The 23,598-nt window shown below is 42.0% G+C and overlaps 1 protein-coding gene across 1 annotated transcript in view; it reads right to left on the bottom strand.

Annotated features, from left to right (window-relative positions):
- syne1b (spectrin repeat containing, nuclear envelope 1b) overlaps positions 1–23,598 on the bottom strand; it is a 91,296-nt gene that overhangs the window by 30,243 nt on the left and 37,455 nt on the right. Inside the window, 42 exon segments of the mRNA XM_057344572.1 lie at positions 161–352; positions 975–1,133; positions 1,937–2,131; positions 2,263–2,424; positions 2,508–2,624; positions 3,335–3,475; positions 3,610–3,810; positions 3,891–4,034; positions 4,175–4,357; positions 5,604–5,726; positions 5,812–5,997; positions 6,121–6,258; positions 6,347–6,529; positions 6,616–6,768; positions 7,012–7,167; positions 7,320–7,485; positions 7,576–7,844; positions 7,942–8,160; positions 8,268–8,412; positions 8,685–9,022; positions 9,216–11,376; positions 11,656–11,921; positions 12,025–12,201; positions 12,291–12,416; positions 14,109–14,255; positions 14,338–14,514; positions 14,599–14,766; positions 14,852–15,004; positions 15,211–15,537; positions 15,629–15,802; positions 17,395–17,550; positions 17,645–18,127; positions 18,207–18,350; positions 18,429–18,582; positions 19,345–19,517; positions 19,652–19,816; positions 20,390–20,545; positions 21,602–21,745; positions 21,864–22,046; positions 22,125–22,302; positions 22,443–22,579; positions 23,178–23,534. Of these exon segments, the coding sequence (XP_057200555.1) occupies positions 161–352; positions 975–1,133; positions 1,937–2,131; positions 2,263–2,424; positions 2,508–2,624; positions 3,335–3,475; positions 3,610–3,810; positions 3,891–4,034; positions 4,175–4,357; positions 5,604–5,726; positions 5,812–5,997; positions 6,121–6,258; positions 6,347–6,529; positions 6,616–6,768; positions 7,012–7,167; positions 7,320–7,485; positions 7,576–7,844; positions 7,942–8,160; positions 8,268–8,412; positions 8,685–9,022; positions 9,216–11,376; positions 11,656–11,921; positions 12,025–12,201; positions 12,291–12,416; positions 14,109–14,255; positions 14,338–14,514; positions 14,599–14,766; positions 14,852–15,004; positions 15,211–15,537; positions 15,629–15,802; positions 17,395–17,550; positions 17,645–18,127; positions 18,207–18,350; positions 18,429–18,582; positions 19,345–19,517; positions 19,652–19,816; positions 20,390–20,545; positions 21,602–21,745; positions 21,864–22,046; positions 22,125–22,302; positions 22,443–22,579; positions 23,178–23,534 (9,876 nt within the window).

The following is a 23,598-nucleotide window of genomic DNA, read 5'->3' as shown; positions in this document are numbered from 1 at the left end:
AGAACGTTGACAACATTGAACCCCATTGAACACAAAACCCCAGGGACATTTCTCTAAATATCTTCTTTTTATAGTTATATACAGGTTTGGACCCACATGAGGGTGACTAAAGGCTGACCGAATTGTTATTGTTTGGTAAATGACCCCTTTAAAGTCTCACCTGGATATTGACGCATTTGTCCTGCAGCATCCTCTGCAGCTCCAGCAGGCTGCCCTTCAGCGTGCGCAGTTTCCCGGCCAGCTGCTCGGCTTCCTCCCTGTTCTCCGGCTGGCCCTCCAGCAGAAGTGTCTCGCTGTGTCTGGACAGCTCGGACAGAGCCAGCACCTTCTCCTGGATTTCCAGCAGCATGTTCTGCAGGAGCAGCAGACGAGAAGCCAGCTCAAACATGGCTCTGCTCTCATCCCACACCAACATTATCCATAATCCCTCACGTGCCATGCTCCCAGTAAACACACATTCTTCAGGTCCACAACAGGAATACATACAAGACGCCTTATTTATGCCCAATAACCACCTGAACCGTTAAAAAAATCCAATTTAAAATTCAAAGTGTTTCATACTGGGACATGCTGTATATGTCAGTTTGTAATCTTCCGTTAAAGGCAAACAAAGCTCCGCCCCTTCCCTCACAATCCTTTAGTATGTTGCAACCACCCTCATGAATATTCAATAATGGGCGGGGTTGGCTTTCTTTCAAGCACCAATCGCCTCACAGGAATCCATTTATATCCTTAACACCATTATAACGGTGAACCGTTCACATAATCTCATTACATCTCGTGCCACAGATGCCTTAAGAGTCAACTCATGTAATCTCTCATAGGTCTTCTAAAGCTGTTTCCAAAATAATCATAAATTCATTCATTTGAAGTCATAAAGCAGGCTGATATTATCATGGCATCTTTTTCAGAGATGAATTAGTACTATTTATAGAGTAAATAACATTTTAATAATCTGTGGGAGATGCTCTAACCTGGTAGCATTGGAGCTGCTCATCATTTGACTCATGAGAACAGGAAGTGAGGTCACCGCGAGTGCTCTGCAGCCATTGGTCCAGCTGATCGGCCTGGTTGAGGTATCGCTGTAAAGCCTGCTCCTGCTGCTGCTTCTCCACACGGTCACTCAGTTTCTCCTACAAAACAAAAAACATCATGTTTATTACATATTTATATCTTTTAAAAAACGGATAAAAGCATATGCAAAATAAATAAATATTTTGTTTATATTTAATGCAGCAAAAAGGCTATTTTCAGGGCAAACATGGAGTATTACAATTTCAACAAGACCATAACACCAATAAAAAGAACATTATATATAGTTATTTAACAATCCTTATAACAATATAAAAATAAAATCAGATTATTGTTATAAAAACTCTTTAATTTTAAAAGTCCCCATGAACCGGAAGTTGCGATCGTTTTTACTTCCGTATTTTGACGCATTTCCGAGTGAAATGGAATTTTGAATGAGAAAAATAGTGGGTGTGGCTTTCGTCTTTCTCTGCGATTTGATTGGATGTACTGTATAAAAACAGCTGTTGCATTTTGAAATGGAACTGGCAGCAGACTGATAAGTCGTCTAACACATGTCATTTAAGATGGATAGTCAGTACAGGAAGGAAGTGCATTTTCAGATTTTATATGAAGATTATTAGGGTACATGAATTTTAAAAAGAGAATGACCCACATTGATCGACTGTTTACAATAAACGCTGCAATATTTCATGAAAAAATAGGCATTGTCATTTTTAATTTCACTGAGACTTTAATATTTGATAAAAAAATTAATTATAATTTACATAAAACATGCAAATAGAACTATTAATAATTGTTTAAAAAAATAGCATTTCCACACATTTCTATTCTTCTTATTATTAACTAATCTTGTATGAAATATGTCATGAACTGTTATTATCATCATCATTATTATTATTACCTCTAGAAGTCGTCGTTTTCCAGAAGCTTTCATGTGAATGGTGGCCATCCTCTCCGACAATACGGTAAGAGTGGACTGCATGGCCAACTGATCAGACGAGTCTGAGTCCACAGTATCGGAGATCAGATCTTCTGTGAAGCTGGACCGAAGCCCATCTATATCACCCTGAAGTCTGGCAATGTCCTCCATCTGATTCTGGACATGTATGACAGTGTGATGTCAGAATGTCTCGCTCTCAATACAGACACAAGTTAAATCTGTGGTTTCATCCACAGCATCTGTATAGAGTCTAAAGCCGGAGCAAAATGCTTCAATATCTGAAATACCTGATGCAGGAGAATCTGTCTATCAGGACTTAAATCGTGCATGGGCGGCTCATTTAATATGACCTCGAGTGACTCCATCTTAGCAGAGATGGACTGCAGAGATCCCTGATAGCGCTGTTGTTTCTCCAGAGCCTCGTAGAGAGACTTCTGCTTTTCACTGATCTGTAAAGCACAAAGGTCATCTGAATTCAAAGGTCTGAGGTACGGAGCACATTTGATTAAAACGCATCTAAAGTCGCTTGTACCACGTTTTTCAGGGTCTCCCATGACCGCTGGAGATCATCTAAACTGGCCACAGACTCCAGCGTGGGATTGTACAGTTCTTGGACCGGAGCCCTGCTGAGAGACGCTCGTGTCGACGTCTACATTTAAAACAAGATAAGTACAAAAAATTGAAATAAATATAACAAAAAATAAATATAACAATACATCAATAGAATAGTTTATTGAGGTTATGGATATGAAGAGATCTTGAAGATTTTGAGCCACAAAAGTTGTTATTTTAAGAGACACTTTAACCAAAAACAAATTTAGGGTGAGTTTTTAAGATCGTTGCGAAAAAAAGAATGACTATTTTTTTTCTTAGTAATACTTGTTTTCCAGCACAAATATCCTCAAATTCTTAAAATCAAGATATTTAATTGAGTAAAAATAACTTAGAAAGTTATGCACAATAGTACATACGGATTTTAATTTTGAAATATATGCATATGGGGTAGGAAAAATAAATGTCACTGAAAAGGCCCCATTGGTTCTCTCTCGTTCTTAACTATACACTTAAAACTCATATTTGAGAATTTTTTAAGAAAACTTTTTAAATAATCCCACTTTTCACAGTGCAACTGCTTCCTGACAAACGATAACTAACGCATTTCTTTTATGTCATGGTGACATTCCACTTCATTTTTACGAACATTTTTGACAAAATAATGATTTTTAAATAATCAATGATTGTCAAGAAAACCTATTTGATTCTCAAGGTATGTATAAGAACGTAGATATTTGGACTGAAAAACAAGACAAAGATAATACGTATGAAATTCATTTGTTTCATGCAGTTTACCAGTAATACCTTACTAACAGCTGCTTCAGTGTTAGCCATCGAAGACAGAGACGAAGACAAAGCAGGAGAGCAGATCTCACTGCCGCTGACCTCCTCACTGGACTCCTCAGTTACAGGAGACAAGAGAGACTGACAGCGACCGGACGATATCTGACATCATCAGAGACACATGAGTGAATCAGTGTCACATGCACCAAGTGATGGGTCAGTTCGAAAAGACAGCAGAGTTCATTAGAATAGAATCAAGCACTACTAAACTTTCGTTCACATTCAGGGTTACATACCGAGCCCACATAGGTTTGCGTCAGGCTCTGTTTGCTTTTAGCAGCATCACCGTCCAGTTCCTCCATGTTCCCGGTTAAACCCTCAGCATCACTCACGGTCAGCAGCGTGGTGGCGTGTTTCGCTTTCACCGTCAGCATCTTACACTTAGAGTTCAGGGATGCAATCTGCTCCTGGTAGCCTTTGATTTTCTGGGCCAGGTCCTGTTCAGATTAATATGTCAGATTTCGGAACTGACAGAGAGCATACAAGTACTTTTTGACTAAAAACGTTTTCCCCTGACCTCATGATGGTGAATTTGAGCCTGCAGCTCTTGGATGTTGCTTGTGTTTACAGGTTGGTCCTGAATGACCCGGTGGGCATCTTCAATCATGACCTGCAGGTTCTTCACTTCCTGTTCGTACTGTTCGTATTGCACCACTGCTTCCTTTCAAACGATAACACAAACACATCCTTAAATTCAGTTTTTAAACCAAACTATTTCTAATGACAACACCCTTAGTTTTAAGACTAATGGATCAAGATCAGTTGTTGAGCAACAGCAAGTCTCACAACAGCTCCCCCTACCTGCAGGATGTTGCACTGCTGTATGGCAGTGTGCTGCAGTTGACTGGCTTCCTGCTGCAGACAGAGAGCGGTGCGACAGATGGACAGACTGGTGACCACCTCCTCGGGAACTCTGAGAGCGCTCTGACATTCCTGCACGGCCTCCACCTGCTGCTTGAAATTCTCCATGTCCAACAGCAAACGCTAAAAAAGAAATTCGATTGCTCAGATTTCAGTTGCGCTTTCATAGCTCAGTGAGATTAGATGGAGTTTCCATCGTGATTCATATATTCAGTATCAACTTAGCCTCAGAAATTAGTCTCAAAACAATTGTTCAAATCCACGAAGAGTCAGGAGGTGTAAAATGAACGTACTGTAGATTGTAGAGGTAAAATAATCAAACGTTTGAGTTCATATTGAGATCTTCAATAATATTGACTTTTTTCTTGAGATCTCTTCTTAAACTAATGACAGAGACATTTGTGAGATTTCTCACTCTTTTTCTCTGGAGAAATATCTGAGACGCAGATGAGACTTGAGCAAAAGTTTCCGTTTCCATGTCTAGAAAAAATAAGATATTAAAGAGATCTCATCTTTGATTTTTTTATCATTTTACGGGTCACCACTAACATTGCAGGACAAACCAAAGCTCCTACAACAAAATGTTAAATTGTATATGTTAATGTTACATATTAAAAGATACATTGTTTTAATTCTACATGACCCTGGACAACAAAACCAGTTTTATGGGTCAATTTTTTCGAAATTGGGATTTATACATCATCTGAAAGATGAATAAGTAACCTCTTCATTGATGTATGGTATTATTAGGACAGGACAATATTTGGCCGAGATACGACTATTTAAAACTCTGGAATCTGAGGGTGCAACAAATCTAAATGTTGAGAAAATCGCCTTTGAGAAATTCTCTAATCTGAAGCGCTGTAGCAGGCCGTTTCTAAGAAGAAACCGGTTTGTTTTAATGCTTTCTATTGGCTCACCACTGTAATGACGTTATGGAGAGTAGAAGAGCCCGAAAGCTGAAATTCTAAACCTTACATAGAGATTCCCAAAGAGCGGGCCGCAGCGTGCGATGTTTGTAGGTGTGTTTCCAGCCATTTTTGCTAGTGATTTTGCTGCATCCACTCACAAAAAGAATAAGTTTTGGTATATTAATGGTAGGAAATTTACAAAACATCTTCATGGAACATGATCTTTACTTATATCCTAATGACTTTTCGGCATAAAAGAAAAATCGATCATTTTGACCCATACAATGTTTTGTTGGCTTTTCCTACAAATATTCCCGTGCTAGTTTTGTGGTCCAGGGCCAAATATTAAAATACAATTAAAAAATGTAATCTGTGTTGGGAGGGTGTCTTGTTTTGGTGTGGCTGGTTTAAATGATCATATATGAACATATTTGTGGATCAAGTGAGACAAATGTTACCTGTCTCTGTGTCAGTTGTTCTTTAAGACTCAGTCGGGACAGTTCTGGAGATGTGAGCGTGGCCTGAACCTGCTCTAGAGACACATGTAGAGCCTTCACTTCTCCCTCCAACCTCTCCATATCCTACACAACAAAAGACAGTCAAAATGAGCTACTGTTGTTCAATCAATCAAATATGTCATGGGGGGGTTAACAGTAGCGTTCAGACCTTTGCTGCATCCTGTAGACTCTGCAGTCGAGTTCTAATGCTCTGCTCCAGCTCTTCAGTGTGACGGCTCAGTTCTGACACCTGCTGTCCCATAGCCTCCACCTGCAGCGTCTCAGAGAGGATCTCCACCTTCTCCTGCATGGCCTCCAGGTCACCGTGAAGCTCGTGCGATTCACGCAAAACAGACTGCGACAAAAAGTCAAAAAGACACTAAAGTGTTTAGAATTGGATCACAAGTCAATTATATTTCATCTTTGTTTTTCCATCGCAATGACAGTAGGCGGTCAATCTCCAAAGATCGTGGTTCACCTGATATATTCTGATCTGCTCATGCAGGTGAGACGACGAGTTCCAGATGATGTTGGCCTTCTCCAGACTTCTGGCTTTGTCTGTCCACTTCACTATGAACTCAAACATCTCACTGTATTCATCTAGATGTGCCTCAGCCTCGAGAAAAGACCACACATATATATGATCAAAAACAATCCTTAAGACTGATTTAATTCCATCTGTGAAAAACGCATCATCATCTTACTTTCTTCAGCCATATAGACTTGAACTCTGCCAGGCGAAGTGTGTGATGATGGATCTCTCCTAACTTGGCGATGGCATCAGCCAGCTGTCTAGCTATGAGAGGATTACGACGGCCGAAGTCCTGCACGGCGACATTGAGCTCGGCCAGTGTTCTTCCACAGACATCGAGTTCATCGCAGAGTTGCTGGAAAAAGAGTCGAATGTGTTTATCTCAGAAACACATTTGTGAATGTACTTTCATTGAGCCATGCACAAAAAGTATTCGCATACTCTGGTCTCATCTTTAGCCTGATCGATGTCAGTGGCTCGTTCCTTTAGCGCTGCGGAAATGGCCTTCATTTTTTCGGACACGTCGTGAATCCTGGAGTTGAATTCTTCTTTGATAACTCTGGACTTTTGGATGTCTCTCTCTTTGGCTTGGACCTTAAGAAGAGATCAAAACAATCAATACATTCCTTTTATTAGCAGAAACATAACTAAGTTTGAACTAATATTTAAAATTACATTTAGTGTTCTTTTTTTAAGTTACATTTAGCCTATTTTGCATTTATTTTCTAGAGGAAAGGGAGAGACGGGACAGCAGTCTGACAAAAAAAGGACCACAAGTCAGGACTCGTCTAGAGCGCTGTACACCCAGCTCATTCTTCATAAAAACAAAATCCGTACCTGGTCCTCGATAGACCCCAGAGCCAGGGACACTTCAGCCAGTTGCATAGAGATCTCAGATGGAAGTATAGTGTACAGGTCCAAGTATTTACTCTGCTGCTGCTCGGCAAGCTTGTCCACATTCTGACGGCGAGTTATCAACTCTCCATGCATAACCTGTACAAGTATAACACAATTACGACAAAAAGCCTCGATATAGCACTAGGGTTATATGTATAGTGAAGTCATGTGACATACAGTATGTAGTGCACTAATATAATAGTACGCTATTGTTTCAGTAGTGAAGTATAGGGGAACTTATGACGCACCTCCATTTCTTGTGTTAGAATGTCCAGATCAGACGTCGGGTTCAGTAAGAGCTCTCTGGAGTTTTGAATCCAACTCTTGACCAGACTAAGTTCTCTCTCCACACCCTCCCTGTCCGTCAGCTCCTGCTGAACTCGACTCTTACCTGTCCTGGCCTTCTGCAGGAGACTACGGGGATTGAAGACCCATCATTATTCACACAGAAATCAGACTTTATTTAAGAACTAATATGTTTTGGCTGGAAGAAATGTCAAATACCTCTCCAGCTGATCTTGGACAGCTTTGATCTCATTCATACTTGGCAGTTGATCGTGATCAGCTGTTGGCACGGACACCTCCACGTCATGCAGCAGGCTCAGAGCGTACTGTCGTTGGAGAGTCAGAGATGACATCTCCCTCTCCAGATCTTGACTGACCAGTTCATACTGGTCCACATGTGACTGCAGTGTTGCTTTGGAGGCTTTCTCAGCAGTGCATTCAGGTACACGGTTCTTCAGTTCTTCTGCTACAGCTCTCCCCTTCATCATCTGAATGACAATGACAGCGTTTGCAAAATTCACAATCAAAACAAATTCCCTGTGAACTATTTTACAATCAGAATGTTACAGCAAATATAAACTGCACCTTCTCCCTAAACGTCCTCCATTCATGGGCCGTATCCTCCAACACCCTCTCTTGGCCTCGCGCTACGCTGCGTAACCTGGTCCAGCGCTGCCATACCGTGGTCATGGATCGACTTATGGTGGCTTTACTAGCGTCACTGCCAATCTGCTCCAGCTGAGACGCTTGTTCCTCCAAACCGGTCAACTTTTCCTGGAAACTGTTCACCATGGAAACCAGAGACTGGAGGCCAAAGATAAACATGATTTGTTATCATCCAAATTCTAGCAAAACATATTTCTTAGCATGTCAAGAACTAAAAACTGTAACTTCTTTTAATAACACTTCACCTTATGACTCCTGAGCTTCTCTTCAGCCTCCAGACTGGTTGCAGCCTTGGCTGTGGAAAATTCTGTGAGTCTCTTCTCTGCCTCATTCATCAGCTCAATGGCGGTCTGTCGGGATTCCTGATATCTGTTCCACTGGGCAACACAGCTGAAAGAGTCAAGTGTAATAACAATTGAGGCTAAACCCTAATGAAATGTAAGGTTAATTGTCACATCACACTACCATATAGTAAGATATCAATACCATCGACATTGCTAGTCATTATTTGGACTAAACTGATTTTTGTGTCTTTCACAGCAAAAGGGTGCAAAGAGACTTGCACGACCCATCTTTTCCCACTGTGCAACCCACAAATGGGTTCTAAACCACAGTTTGAAGACCTTTGATCTACAATATACAAATGCAAGAATGAACCGTACCTGTTTAAGACGTCCTGATGGCACTGTAGCTGGTCTCTGACCTCAACTCCTCTCTGCTGTGCAGACTCCACACTTTGTCGTAGCTGTTCTTTGGCCGTAGGGTTCACCAGGTTCTCCAGTTGAGGTGGCAGAGATTCCAGCTCTTCGAGAACGCCCAGGAACTCCTGCTCGGTGGCCATGATGTCTTCCTGCTGCCTTAGACATTCTTCATAGTTTTCGACATCCACCCCGAGACTGGCCTGCTGCAAGAAGCCTACGGCGTCCTCCAACCACTCGCACGCCGTTTGCATTCTAGAGTGATACTTCTGACAAAAGGCAAGTGCTTGCTCTAGAGTAATCTAGAAGAAAAAAGTACTTAGCATCAACTTCCCTGAATATCATATTAGGGACCGATATCTATGGAGATCATCCACGTTGGTCTTCTTCTCAGCATTTAATTTTAACATAACTCCTTTAACTTAAAGTCTACTTTCTATAAATGTTTTTATATTTATAGAAATATCTATATGTTTAGTTTGTATCAGAACTTGCCTGTTTGGAGCTGAGGGCACGCTGAACGTCCGCCTCCAGTTTGGCCATTTCTTGTAAACTGGAGTCCACGTGAGCAGGGACGAGCTCATTGGCACTGGTGTACTTCTGCTTCTCTCTGGTGCTCAGAGCGGCCACTATCCTCAGCCTCGACTGCACTTCTTCTTGCATGATCTGTTGTTTCCTGATCTCCTCCTGAACCTTCTCCACCTTCACATCTACCACCACAGCAGAGCCAAGCTCATCCCTGATCTGCTGAAGCCAAGTTAAGGTCCTATTGACTTCCGTTTCAAAGTCTTTACTCTGAACAAATCGGTTCTCGCACTCAACAATCAGCTCCCCGACCGACGACTGCAAGGACTGCAGTTCCTCCTGCCAGGAGGTCACCCGGTGCTTGGAGGCCTCGTGGGCTGCCGGATCCATGTGAGACACCAGGTTATCCATCTGCTCCATGAGTCGGGTGAGGTGAGAGCTGGCACCTTGAAGGGTGGCGGCCAGGGCGTGATAGTTCTTCAATCGCTCCTCGGCGGACTGCGTCTCCGCGTTGACTTTCACCAGCTGCTCTTTGGTGGCTTTCAGCTCGGAGTCAACCTGCATGGCCATGGCTTGATGGTCTTCGAAGGACTCCAGAGTGTCTTCGAGATGTTCCACCCTCTGTTCGATCAATCTCTTGAGTCCATTGTAAAGGCCGACCAGTTGGGTCATTTCTTCTGGTCTCCACGGTTGCCCTGTGCTACGGAAACCTTCTTTTTTCTGGTTGAGCTCACTGACAGCTTGTCCAAGGTTGGTTAGTTCCTCAAGGAGAGATTTATAATCTGCTTGAAGACTGACAACTTCCTCTGTCTGAAGACCAATGGTCTGCATTCCCAGATTATGAAACTGTTCCTCAAGTTCTTTTAGAGCCTTGTGGGTTATGTCGATGAAGGAGGCATACTCTTGGCGGGCAAGAATGGCCTGTTGGATTTTCTCTTGTTTCTCTTTGGCTAGTGCTAATATATTATTGTACTGTTGGGGAAGAGCGATTAATTTCTCATCCAAGTAACAATGGTCCACCTCATTTAACGTGGGAAGTATCTCCTGACCCGTTCGTTGCACAGTTAGCAAGAGATTCTCATATTCCATCGCTTGATCCAATATTTGTTGGTATTTTGAAAGCTGCGAGCTTAACTCGGAATCACCGTTCATGAGGTTTATCTCGGGGAACGTCACGATGTCTGCTTGTTTCAACCACTGACATATTTTCTCGAGGTCTGCTTTGAAGTATTTTCTGGACACGAGAACTTTTTCCAGTTCTTGAAGTCTTTGGCTACACTTCTGAAGAGCAACTTCGAAGATATTCTGCAGCTCCTGGAGTTTGGTGAGCATTTCGGACTTCTCTTCCTCGGTGGCGTCTTTGATCAGATCTCGTCCTTGGGACCACAGCGAGGTCAGCTCGCTCTGGTAGGCTCTCAGGCTGCTCTGGATGTTCCGGCAAGTTCTCACCTGTTTAGATAGGTCATCGGGAAGAAGGGCGATGTACTCATCGGCGTGTGCTTTCTTCTCATTCTGTTGGACCCAGGTGATCGCTTGACTGACAGCCAGAAGAAACTGAGTCCTCTCGGTGAAGGCTTTACTTAAGTGTTTTCTGCGTTGAGCTACTTTGACGCTCAGCAACTCCACCTCTGCTTGAGTGTCTGAAATCAACTGTTGCAATCGTTGCCTTTCGTTTAACCCCAGATGTGCTAAAACTCTGTCTGCATCACTAATAGCCTGGGCCAAAAGGAGTTGTTTGGCTTCCAGCTCGCTGCATATGCTCAGATGGTCGAATAGAAAACTCTGCGCTAGCTCAGGTGGAGGACTCATCTTCATGGCTTCAGAGAGTGCGGGCTGCTGTTCCTCAGCCCACTCACAAGCCTCCCTCAAACGGGCTTCAACCTGGCCCAAGTCTTCTAAAGTCACGATGGAGTCTTGAATCTTCCTCTCAATGAGGCTTTCAAGATGAGCCCAGCGCTGCTCGAAATGTCCGATCTGCTCCTTCACTAACTCTTTGTCATCCAGGTTTAGGTGGTACATGACCTTTTGCTTCTGGTCTTTGAGGTCCTCAAGGGTGCTTTTCTTTTCTTTGAGAATAACAGAAAGTTTCCGAAGGGCCTCCAAATGATCAGATGAGCTCTCAGCATCAGTTCTATAGGAATACAAACAAAATAATAATACAAAACATTGACTACATTTGAATTCCAAAACACTACAGCTTTAAAGGTTAAGAGTAAAAATGCATAACACTGAAGTGTCCAAAAATTAAAAAGCTCTGTTCCAAAACCAAGTGATCTAGGTTTGCTTATCAAACTAGACTGAAATATTTTGACTCTAAAGACTAAACATATCTACAATACAATGCTATAAGTTTAAATAGTATCTAAAAGTTAAGCAGTAAGCTACTGTACATCCTACATAATGGCTCTACCTGGCCAGGTTGTCCCATTCCTTTGACACCTGTTCAAACAGGGCCTCCATGGCAGAGATGCAGTCATGGTACTCCTTCGTCCTCTGCAGATCTTCTTCTCTTTGCATTTGCAGCTTGTTGGCCTGATGGCACAGTTCCAGCCATGCGTGACTCAGTCGACCAATCTCTGCGTGCTCAGGAGACTCCTTCCCATCTGTCAGTTTACTCACAAGCTCTGTCATCTTTGTCAAAGTGCTTTGTCTGTTTTGAAGCTGCTCCCCAAATTCCTGCAGAAAACATGAGCACAGAAGACAAGCATAAAATATAAAGAAATACAGACGAGAGGAAAATTTACTTGTATGTTTTTGGTTTTCAAAAATAAATGTTTACTTTGGCCTGATCCTGCATGTTCTGAGCAATCTTAGGCTCCAGTTCAGCAGGTCGTCTGGAGAGACTCTGCAGTTGCTGTTCCAGATCCTGGAAAAGTGCTGACAGTTCCTGCTTCTGTTCCTTAATCTCTCTCCAGCTGTCTGACAGCTCTTGAGACGTTGCCATCTTCTCCTCAATCTGTACAATTCAAGACATTGATCATAAACTTCAATGTCCTGGTCTATAATGGAAACATGAAATCTTAGTAAAGATTTTTTTGCTGTTACCATAGTTTTAGTTTGCTGTATTTTGGAAGCGGTTTCTCGCACAGTCTCATCTGATAAGTCACACACTGAACACACCAGATCAAGATATGTGCTGGCCTGTTCCTGCAGAGCTCGGAGATGCTTCATCTGTGGAGGAAATCATTGAAATACAGTATAACTGTGAAAAACGTAAAAATTGACCATTAAAAATTGGTACATTTTAAGAATATAAGCAACTACACATTTCATAAAATACATCTAAACATTTAATTCAATTTTATTTATATTATAACTTTTCACAATGTGCATTGTTCCAAAGCAGCTTTACAGGAGAAAATAAGAAAAAATGAAAAACACAAAAAAAGGTAAAACACAGCACAGTGCATGGTGTTTATAGAACAAGCAAGATTATTGTAGTAAATAATATCTAATAAATGCAGTCTCCCGGTGGTTTATTTAGCATATTTTGCATTAAGTGAAGGCTTTGCTGAAAAGATGTGTTTTTAATCTAGATTTAAATTGGGAGAGTGTGTCTGACCCTCAAATAGTATCGGGAAGGCTATTCCAGAGTTTAGGTGCTACGTATGAGAAAGCTCCGCCCCCTTTGGTGGATTTAGTTATTCTAGGTGTTATCAAAAGTCTGGAGTTTTGAGATCTTAGAGAGCGTGATGGGTTGTAGTGTGGTAGAAGCTCTGTTATGTAGGTAGGGGCTAAACCGTTTAAGGCTTTATAAGTTATTAAAAGAACTTTAAAGTCAATACGATACTTAATGGGTAACCAGTGAAGGGTTGATAACATTGGGGTTATGTGACGGTATTTTCTGGACCTGGTTAGAACTCTGGCAGCTGCATTCTGAACTAACTGTAGTTTGTTTATTGATGATGCAGGACAACCACTAAGTAATGCATTACAGTAGTCAAGACATTTGCATTAAGATGTATTGTTATATTTTTAAGCTGACTCTTTCCCACCACAAGCATATTAAAACAAATACTTTCAGGTTGTTTATTCACTATTGTGATCATTTACGAATCTCTCTTCAGAGTAGGGCTGTCAAACGATTAATCGCGATTAATTGCATCCAGAATAAAAGTTTGTGTTCATATTTTCTAAATATGTATAAATGTGTATGTGTTTGTATTTATAAATACAAAATGAACATGCACAGTACATAGACATATATTATGCAAATCAGTAGCGTAGCCACGAGGGGGCCTGAGGGGACCTAGGCCCCCTCATTTACATGTACGGCCCCCTCAGATCTTTGATTGCTTAAAATAAGAAATAAGGAATTGTTGATGTGTTACTCTGGTTGATCGACCAATCAGTGCTCGCCGCTGTTTTCAAAGTTATTGGTTTAATTATGTCACGTGTTGTGCGTAGCATCTTTTGCGCCAAGAGTTTAATTTACATGCTGCGATGGCGGGTGCACACTAGTCTGTTTTTAGGCTATGTTTATGATTGCTAAAATTGTGAAATGTGCTGTATAATATAGGTGTATCAGTTTAGTAACAGAAAAATATAAATGGCTATATACATATACATAATGGCCCCCTCATTTACAGACAGGACCCCTCAAATACTAAATTCTGGCTATGCCACTGATGCAAACACAAACATTTACTCTGGATGCAATTAATCGTGATTAATCGTTTGACAGCCCTACTTCAAAACAATCATCTTTAATTATTAAAAGCTTTTGAGGCATTTACTGTTTGGTTTTACAAATTGCCGAAAACCTTGAAAGCATTTAGCAGATATTACAACCCTCAAAAATCTGTTCAGCCAATTCCCCATCTGGTTTGTAATGGTACCTTAGCTCCGTGGCATCTACTGTACCTGTTTGAGAGCCTCCTGAAGGCCGTGAGGAGTTTGTGCGTGCATCTGGATCTCATCTTTAACGGTGGACAGCCACGTCTGACACTGCTGCAGGGTGTCCTGATGACTCACGTGCTTCTGAAGCTCACGATCCAGACTCTGATACACCTGATAAACCAAACGTTCAGTATTGAAAATCACACAAGTCACTTGTTTTTAACAATGATGTGTTATTAGCAGCGTTCCTCACACGCTGAGCCGTGCTGCAGATGGCTGAATAACTGTCTCGGGTTCCCTGGAGCTCGGCTTGTATCTGCTGACCCATTTTGGCTTGGACTTGCTCCGAGCAACTACTGGTGAGATGTTCGCCTTTCGCCTTAAAACTCGTCAAACGCTCCTCAAAGCTGGCGATCTCCTCCATTATTGCCTAAGGAGACATTGGGAAATATTGCTTTTTTGTTCTTACAGATATCTGAAAGCCTGAGCACATATAAGACATTCCACTACACACCTTGTGTCTGGCTAGCTGTTGCGTGGCCATCTCTAAATTTCCGCTTAGCATGGAGTCTGCGGTGACCAGCCGGCTGGACATCTGCAGCAGCCATTTCTCCACTTCCTGTAGTTCACCGTTATAGTCCTCATGCTCTCGGACGCTCTCCGTCAAGCTTTGCAAGCGGACCTAAAACCAACACAGAGATACGTATTAGACCAGATGCACAGAAAGTTCTTGACAGCAGATCAAATGCAAGATGACATGACAGTACCTGAGCATCGTTGCACAGGTCTTGATAGTCAGTCTTCAGTTTGCCGATGTTCTCGCTAACAGACGGATCACGGATAGTTTCTAGAAGAGCCTGTCCTCGCTCGATAACAGATCTGACTGCGGACTCATGGGACTGTATGCTCTGTTGGATTGTCTTGAAGAACACACACAATATATTTAATAAAACAAGTTCGCTAGTTGCTTTATCACATGGAGCTGGGTTATGACCATTTATTACCATTTATAAATAAATGTTTTTACTTTTTTGTGTTGCCAATGTAATTACTCTTCAACAAAAATGTGTCATATTTTAATTACTGCAATGATCTTAATATGATCAGAGATCTGTGTTTTGCTCACCTTATATTTGGCTAACTGTGCTTTCTTCTGGTAAAGCTCAGCCTTCGGCTCCACGGGTGAAGCCAGTAGTGATTTCGTCTCTGTTAGCCATTGTGTTTGAGCTTTATATTTATCTAGGAAGTCTTTGGAGAGCTGTATGGATTTCTCTGTGGTACTGAGTTCTGATCGCAGAGCTCTGATCAAACCCTCCAGTTGAGAAAGTTGAGTGTCAACCTCCTCCTTCAGTTGCTCTCCTTCAGATTCCTCCAGGAACATCATGGCACGATCGGTCTTCTCGCGCATGGTCTTCAGGAAGTTGTGGCCCCGCTTCATGTCACCCCTCAGAGCCTGAGATAATCCATGACACAAAGTTCAGATGTGGATGTATTTACATGTGAAAGTATTTGTGCTACATCACGTTTAAGCTCTACTCTCATACCTCTAGTTTCTTCAACTTCTTTTGCAGAGCAACACGATCGACCACATCGATGGTTGCGGTGGTCACACTGCTGAAGTTCTTTTGAGCTGTGCTCAACCAATCAGAGAATGTGTGGAAGACACTCTGAGATTCTTCAATGCTGGACACTTCCTCCTTCAGCTGTTTCATTGTGTCCTGCACAACCAAAATCATCTTTAGAGGTAATGTTGATATACATGAGCGGTAATTTTCTGTTTTATATTAAATTACTTAATGAAAATGTATTTCTTATTTTCAAATGTATTTAATTTATATGAAAGTAATAGAACAATAAACATCTGTGGGTGGTTGTGTGTATTGTGTAACTGAGTTTGTGAGTGAATAATTACGTTTGATTGTGTGTGCGTGTGTTTAATTGTGTGTGTGTGTGTTGTGATTGAATGTGTGTTTGATTGTGTGTGTGTGAGTCAATGTGTGTTTGATTGTGTGTGTGATTGATTGCGTGTTTGATTGTGTGTGTGTGATTCAATGTGTGTTTGATTGTGTGTGTGTGTGATTGATTGTGTGTTTGATTGTTTGTGTTTAATTGCATGTGTGTGTGTGATTGATTGTGTGTTTGATTGTTTGTGTTTAATTGCATGTGTGTGTGTGATTGATTGTGTGTGTGTGTGTGTGCGTGTGATTGAATGTGTATGTGATTGAATGTGTGTTTGATTGTGTGTGTGATTGATTGCGTGTTTGATTGTGTGTGTGTGATTCAATGTGTGTTTGATTGCGTGTGTGTGTGTGTGTGTGTGTGTGCGTGATTGGTGGTTTTGATTGTGTGTGTCTGTGTAATTGTCTGTGTGTGTGTTAATTGCGTGTGTCTTGTTGTGTGTGCGTGTGTGTGTGTGTGTGTGCGTGTTGTGTGGTGTGTGATTGTGTGTGTGTGTGTGTGTTGAATGTGTATGTGATTGAATTGTGTGTGTGTGTGATGTGTGTGTGTGTGTGTGTGTGATTGATTGTGTGTTTGATTGTTTGTGTTTAATTGCATGTGTGTGTGTGATTGATTGTGTGTTTGATTGTTTGTGTTTAATTGCATGTGTGTGTGTGATTGATTGTGTGTGTGTGTGTGTGCGTGTGATTGAATGTGTATGTGATTGAATGTGTGTTTGATTGTGTGTGTGATTGATTGCGTGTTTGATTGTGTGTGTGTGATTCAATGTGTGTTTGATTGCGTGTGTGTGTGTGTGTGTGTGTGTGTTTGTGTGTGTGTGTGTGTGTGTGTGTGGATTTGTGATTGTGTGTGTTGTTGTGTTTGTGTTGTGTGTGTCGTGTGTGTGTGTGTGTGTGCTGTCGTGTGTGTGTGTGGGGGTGGATTGATTGTGTGTGTGTGTGTGCGTGTGATTGAATGTGTATGTGATTGAATGTGTGTTTGATTGTGTGTGTGCGTGTGTGTGATTGATTGTGTGTTTGTTTGTTTGATTGTGTGTGTGTGATTGTGTGTGTTTAATTGCGTGTGTGTGTGATTATGTGCGTGTGTGTGTGTGTTCATGTTTGTATATCCCGGTGGGGACCTAAACCTGAATGCACACCCACGGTCCCCACGGGCAAAAAAGCTTATAAATTGTACAGAACAATATTTAAAAAAAAAGTTTTCTATGATCTTTAGGTTTAGGGGTAGTGGATAAAATATACAGTTTGTACAGTATAAAAAACATTACGCCTATGGACTGTCCCCACGGAGATAGTAAACCAGACATGTGTGTGTGTGTGTTTGCGTGTGTGTGTGTGTGTGTGTACTGTACCAGTAGGTGTAGCAGCAGGGCGTGGTAGCGTGATGTGAGTTGTGTAGCTCTTGTACTGACTCTGCTGCTGATGTGCGTCTCTTCTAAAACCTGTTGTGCAAGAAGACCGAGACCCTCGATCTCCTCCTGATACACCAGCACTTCCTCATGCCAGCCCTGCACAAACATTACCACAATATTACCACACACACCACGACAAGAACAGCCTTGTCCTGTGTTCATCTTCAAATTCTCTTGAACTTCAACTGACCTTCAAAAGCTGCAGCTGGGCCTGTTTGGTGGCTCTGTCCGAGCGCCGGCCGGAGCGCAGCTGTCCTTTACTCTCCATCACCTTCAGCCAGCTGTCCAGACGCTGGAACTTCTGCTCGATCTGCCGGAGTTTGGCCAGAGCGCTGTTGAGATGCGATCGGGTCTCGCCCAGCCGGACTTGATACGAGCTCCAGTCCTGCTGGACGGTCTCCAGGCATCGGTCCTCCAGCTGTGGACATCCCCAGGGTATCACCTGCTCTCGGGTCAGCAGCAGCACGTTGAGTAGAGCCTGACCCTCTGTACAGTGCACCTGGAGCTCTTGTAGTTTTCGTAGCGTGTCCTCCAGGGTCTCCACATCTCCCTCCAGTTGAGTGTAACAGCTCAGTGTCTCCTGCTGCTGTTCCAGCCAGTCTTTAAACTCGTGCAGGCTCCTCTGATACTCCTGATGGGCCGACACCAGCTCTTCGGCTTTGGCCACGGCACACTGGTAGAAAAACAACATTTTGTTAACACACAGTTCTGTAAAGGCATATACTCAACGTTAAGGGAATTATGGGAAATACCTGAGCTTTATCTTTGATAACGCTGTACCGCTCCTGCAGGTCGTGAATCTCCAGCTGAGTGACGTAATGCTCGGCCATGCTGGATCCCTTCATGGATATGACCTCCAAGACGCTGCTGTGACTCACAACATCCTCACAGAGCAACTGAAATATTTGAGGAATATTTGTGAGAGAGAGCTGAAAACAATTCGCTTATTCACAGAGAAAAATACAGTTGCCTACTTTGGCTTTGCCCAAGTTGGTGGTTTTATCTCTCATCTCCGAGCATTGCTTGTCTGAAGAGTTTAACGTCTCCTCCACCGTCTCCATCCAGCTCACAAACTGACGCACGTCCTCTTGATAACTCGTCCACTGCAAGAGAGCGCCCTCCAGCTGACTGTTTCAACACAAACAACACACGTTAACACACGCAACAGCTAATTCAACTTCGAATAATGTCACGATCCGACACTCTCTATGTCGTGATTATTTATAGCATATAATTATGTAAATGAATGATTCCTGATCACATGTTAACATAATAAGTAAATTAATTAATTAGGTAACACTTTACAATAAGGTGCTATTAGTTAACATTAGTAAATGCATTAGCTAACATTAGCTAACAATGAACAATTTAGTTTTCAACATGTATTAATGCTTGTTAATGTGAGTTCATGTCAATACAGTTATTCATGTTAGTTCATGGCGCTTTAACTAATGTTAACAGTTTTAATCATGTATTAGTAAATGCTGAAATTGACATAAATTAATATCAATAAATGCTGTATTGTTCATTGTTAGTTCATGTTAATTATACATTAATTATATAAATTCTTTATACAGATAGTGTATGTGTATCTTATGAAAGAAAGCAAAATATCATGCATTTAATAGTATCACGTATTCCATAATTTTCCTGTTTTTGATCATTAATTTATTACTGTGTATTATTTTTTCATGTTGGCTAGAAAAATAAACTTAATTTAAATATATATTTCTTTTTGGCCTTTCAGGGCCTTCCTATCAACTGACAGCTGTGTCCCCCCACTTTTAATATTGCTAGCCCCTGGAAACATGGATTAAAAAAAGAAATTTTTATATAAGACTCTTTATATTAACATTTGTTCATATAATCTGACCATATGGTAACTCTGACCTTTTGCATTGAATGCACACAGACAGCAGTCCATCCCATGAATCTCTGAGGTCTTCGATCTGTTTTTGGACCAGTGTCACACCCTCAGCGGAGGTGTTCCTCTGAACAGACTCTCCTCTGGTCATCAGCATCTTCAGCTGTATCTCTTTCTCTTGACGTGCTGTCAGTAAAGCCTGGAAAATGATTTCCGGTCAGATCTCTCATTACACATAGTGTAACTGCATTGCATTGTGGGAAACAGTATTCTCTAATCATTGGGGATTTTGGTGCTATTCCACTGGTATATAGTGGGGATAATATTCTTCACCTCGAGTTTGATCATCCTGCTGTCTAGAACGTTCTTGTCCGCGGTGGGGGTGCAGTAGGTTTGTAGCATATGACTGGTGTCGGCGATCCAGTTCTGAAGCTCTTTCAGGCCCTGAGAGAACAACTGGTGCTCGGACACGATGCGGTCGATTCGTGAGGCTTTTTCCTACAGAATGAGTTTGACAGAATCAATCAAACTCCATTCTGACTCGACATCAACAATAAACAAAGACAGTAAGTGCTCAGATTTCAGTTGAATCATTCGGTAGGAGAGGTTTATTTGCACCAGTAAATGTGTTAGAAAATGCTTGATTTATTTATTTATTGGATTGAATATTTTAGGTGTATTAGTAGTTAGGCCATAAAACACAAACTTAAACTGTCGTTGAAACCTCATTTCTTAGTTTAAATTGACTTCTTCAACAAAAAATCATATTGAAACTTAAAAACATGCATTAAACATCAAACCTTTATTTTTTCCATGAAACACAAAAGATGTTAAAATTTTTCTGAACAACAGTCTTCATTCGCTTTAATAATGAGAAGAAATGAAGTCAATATTACTCAACATTTCTCCACAAAAGAAGGAAAGTCATCTAGGTTTGAACGTTTTTATTTGTATTAATAACGGCATACGATGTTCCCAGATGAAAGCAGGTTAAAGCTGAACCTGAAAGAGAAACATCTCATTTCCATCAGCTGTGGCACAGGGGGCGGGCACACAGACGCGGGACGTTACCTTGGTCAGGTTGCTTAAAGCTAGATACTGCGCGGAGAGCTGCGAGACACGGTGCACAAAGCCCTTTCCGGCCGTGTGTCCGTCATACAGGTGCAGGGCCTTCTCTCTCAACCTGAGCAGCTGAGATTCCTTAGAGGCTAACTCCTCGAGCAGAGACTGAAAGCACAGGCAGGTTAGCACAGACACACAGAACTACACTCTTAAAAATGAAGGTGCGTCACAATACCATAGAAGAACCTTTTTTGTCTAAATGGTTCCATGAAGAACCTTTCTGTCTTCTTCAGGTAAGAAAAAGACGTTTTTTAAAGAACCTTTGACTGAATGGCTCTTTGTGGAACCAAAAATGGTTCTTCTATGGCATCGCTGTGAAGAAGCTTTTAAGCACCTTTATTTTAAAGAGTGTATGTTAGCCACGGGTTAATAAAGCCACACGACAGCTGACGGTGAGGACGGACATAAGCGATGTAAACATGAGGATGACAAGAAATGCAAGCACGATGCAAACACAGCTGACGATGGGTTTAAATCACAGATTGATGATTGACCAGATTTTTAAAGAGTAACTATTACAATGTCCTTAAAATGACATTGCATGCAGTGTGTAATGTTGCTGTGTGTGAATGTAAGCAGTCTGCCAAGTTGTAAAGCCGAAAGTGAACGAATAAAGTTATTGGCTTGGGAAAAAAGAGAACGAGAACGAGTCGTCTGTCGTTCTAATTTCACTTCCGGGTCAGATTTGCGTCACTCCGTGTAATGCCCGCCTACGTTCCATTTGCCACACTGCACGCGGTAGACCAATCACAGCAGACCAGACCATCTGACCAATCAGATCAGAGTGGGCTGACTGAAAGGAGCGGATTAGCCAGATGAATCGCCGAACGAATCATTTGAGAGTCAGTCAAGAAGTAGGGTAACGATAACTGCCTATTATTAGTAAATGAAAGTGTTTTCACACCGTGTATTTATGTGAACTTGTTGTTGGACACTCCACAAACCAAAGTAGCACTTTAAAAATCACAAAATATTTACTCTTTAATGCTAACATAAGGTGGAAGTAGCCTGACATTTTTGCTTTTTTATTTTTTACAGTGCAGAGGATCATATGTTCAGAGGACCATAAAGAAAACCTGCACAGCAGTGATGTTGTGATGAGACTGAATGTGGCGTGTGATGTGGGTGATTTTCAATACAAGTGGATTCGATCTACTTCACCTGTAACCTGTGCAGTTCCTGTTTCTTGGCTGTGAGGTCGTGTAGTCGACTGCTGCTCTCCTGCACAGCTTCCTCAGTCTCGTTCAACCAATCCTGAAGAGGCTCAACACTTGTCTCAAAGTCTCTCATCTGAGCCTGAAGATTCTGCAATGAAACAATGACGGTGACATTAATAGTCAAACAGGAAACCATAACTTGATGCATTTACAATAGTGAGCAGTATTTTGTGACGGTGTTGATTTCTGAATGCTCAAAGGATTACCTGTAACGCGTTTTCTCTCTGGTGCAGGTTAGTCATGAGCGTTTTCCAGTCTTCTCTGGCTGTGTTGACTTTGGCTCTGATAGATTCTACTCTGTCTTTAGCTGTGATGCTCATCAGGAGCTCGCCGCTGGCTGCCACGGCGTTCAGTTTCCCCTGGCCTTGCTCTCGGTCACTCACAAACTCCTGTGATAAGTAATCGGACGTTATTTTTGTTTAATAATTGAATTGAGTGGATGACTCGTAAATAAACAAAAGTGCTACCTGGATCTTCTGCAGGCTGGACGACGCTTCCGCGAGGTTTTGAGGCACGTCAAAACATTTCGCCGTGTTGATTTTGGCATTCACCACCCATTGTTGAAATTCTCGAAAACAAGCACGGAATTTCTGCTCCAGAAGTTTCTCCTTTCCCTGACACTCTCGAGACGCCTGGAGACTCAGACTGCAACAGGAACGAAGAACATTTACTGATAGACGGGTCTCTTAAAGGATTTTTCAGCGATACTGACATCATGTCTGGCTTAGCCATTAGTCTAGATTCGTTTCATTTCTTCAAAATAAAAGCAAACACTAAACTCGTACCTGTTGTATTCTTTGATGAGGGTGGACACTCTCTCAGACTGAGCTCCCAGATCTCTAGAGAAGCGGCACAGATCATTCAGCTGAGACTTCAGGTTATCAGACATGGGCTCCACATTCAGAAGAGCTTCCAGTGTGTCCTGGGACATGATAAAAAACCATAACAGTGTGTTTTACAAGTTGATGAACTTATTTATTAATGCAGATGTTCTGTTTTTGAACCACAGGCTTCACTTGACTTATTCACTGATTATAATATACAGTGCATGCGTGTTCCCATAAGAAAGAAAAATCACAGATAAACTCATTAATATCTCAATTATTTCTCAAATACATGAGTGAGATTAAATGGAGAGCAAATTGAAACCTTTGCTTAAATCTTATCTGTGTCTCAGAGTCAGAAATCTGACAAATGTCACTGTCATTAGACTTTCAGACGAGATGTCAACAATGTGTCAATCTGAGCTCAGATTTGTCGAGTCTGCAAACGAAAGTCAATATTATTAAAGATCTCAATATGAACATTAACATTTCCCATCAAATTTACCCAAATCCAGATTATTTTTCCTCTACAATCTACATTCATTTCACACTTCCAAACTCTCTTTTAAAATCATAGTCTCATTTGTTTCAGTTTTTTTGGGGGGGGACATCTGAGACTAACTTGATACAACTGAGAACTCCATCAAATCTTCGGGTTATAAAAGAGCGCCCTCTGGGTGATTTGTGTAGCATTACCTTTGCTACCTGCCAGCCCTGCACGGCTTCTTCACCGGACGTCATCTCCTCCACCTGCTGCAGGTTCTTCCTCCACTCGTGCAGTTTTCCGCTGAACTCCTGCAGGTCCTGCTCCAGCTGCGCAGCCAGACTTTCGAACTCCTGCTCCGAGTTAGCCATCTGATCCAGGATGCCCTCCAGACCGGAGCACACGTGTTTGGCTCCACGTTCCCACTGCTCCCAGGCAGACAGCAGCCCGGCCTCCTCTCTCTCCAGCACCTCGCAGCCCACCGTGGACGTGTGGTCACGAGCGGCGGCTCCGCACCGCTGCACTCGTGACAGACGCTCGTGCCCGCACGTCCTGGACTCTAACAGCTCCTGAAACGGCGTTGCGTTGAAGTCAAAGCTGTGAGGATCTCAGCTAGAGGAGAGAGTAAACCTC

Source organism: Triplophysa rosa, linkage group LG10, assembly GCF_024868665.1.
Source record: "Triplophysa rosa linkage group LG10, Trosa_1v2, whole genome shotgun sequence".
In the NCBI taxonomy this organism is placed as follows: Eukaryota; Metazoa; Chordata; class Actinopteri; order Cypriniformes; family Nemacheilidae; genus Triplophysa; species Triplophysa rosa.
Note: the sequence above shows the minus strand (reverse complement) of the source record. Positions and strands in the feature narration are given on the sequence as shown.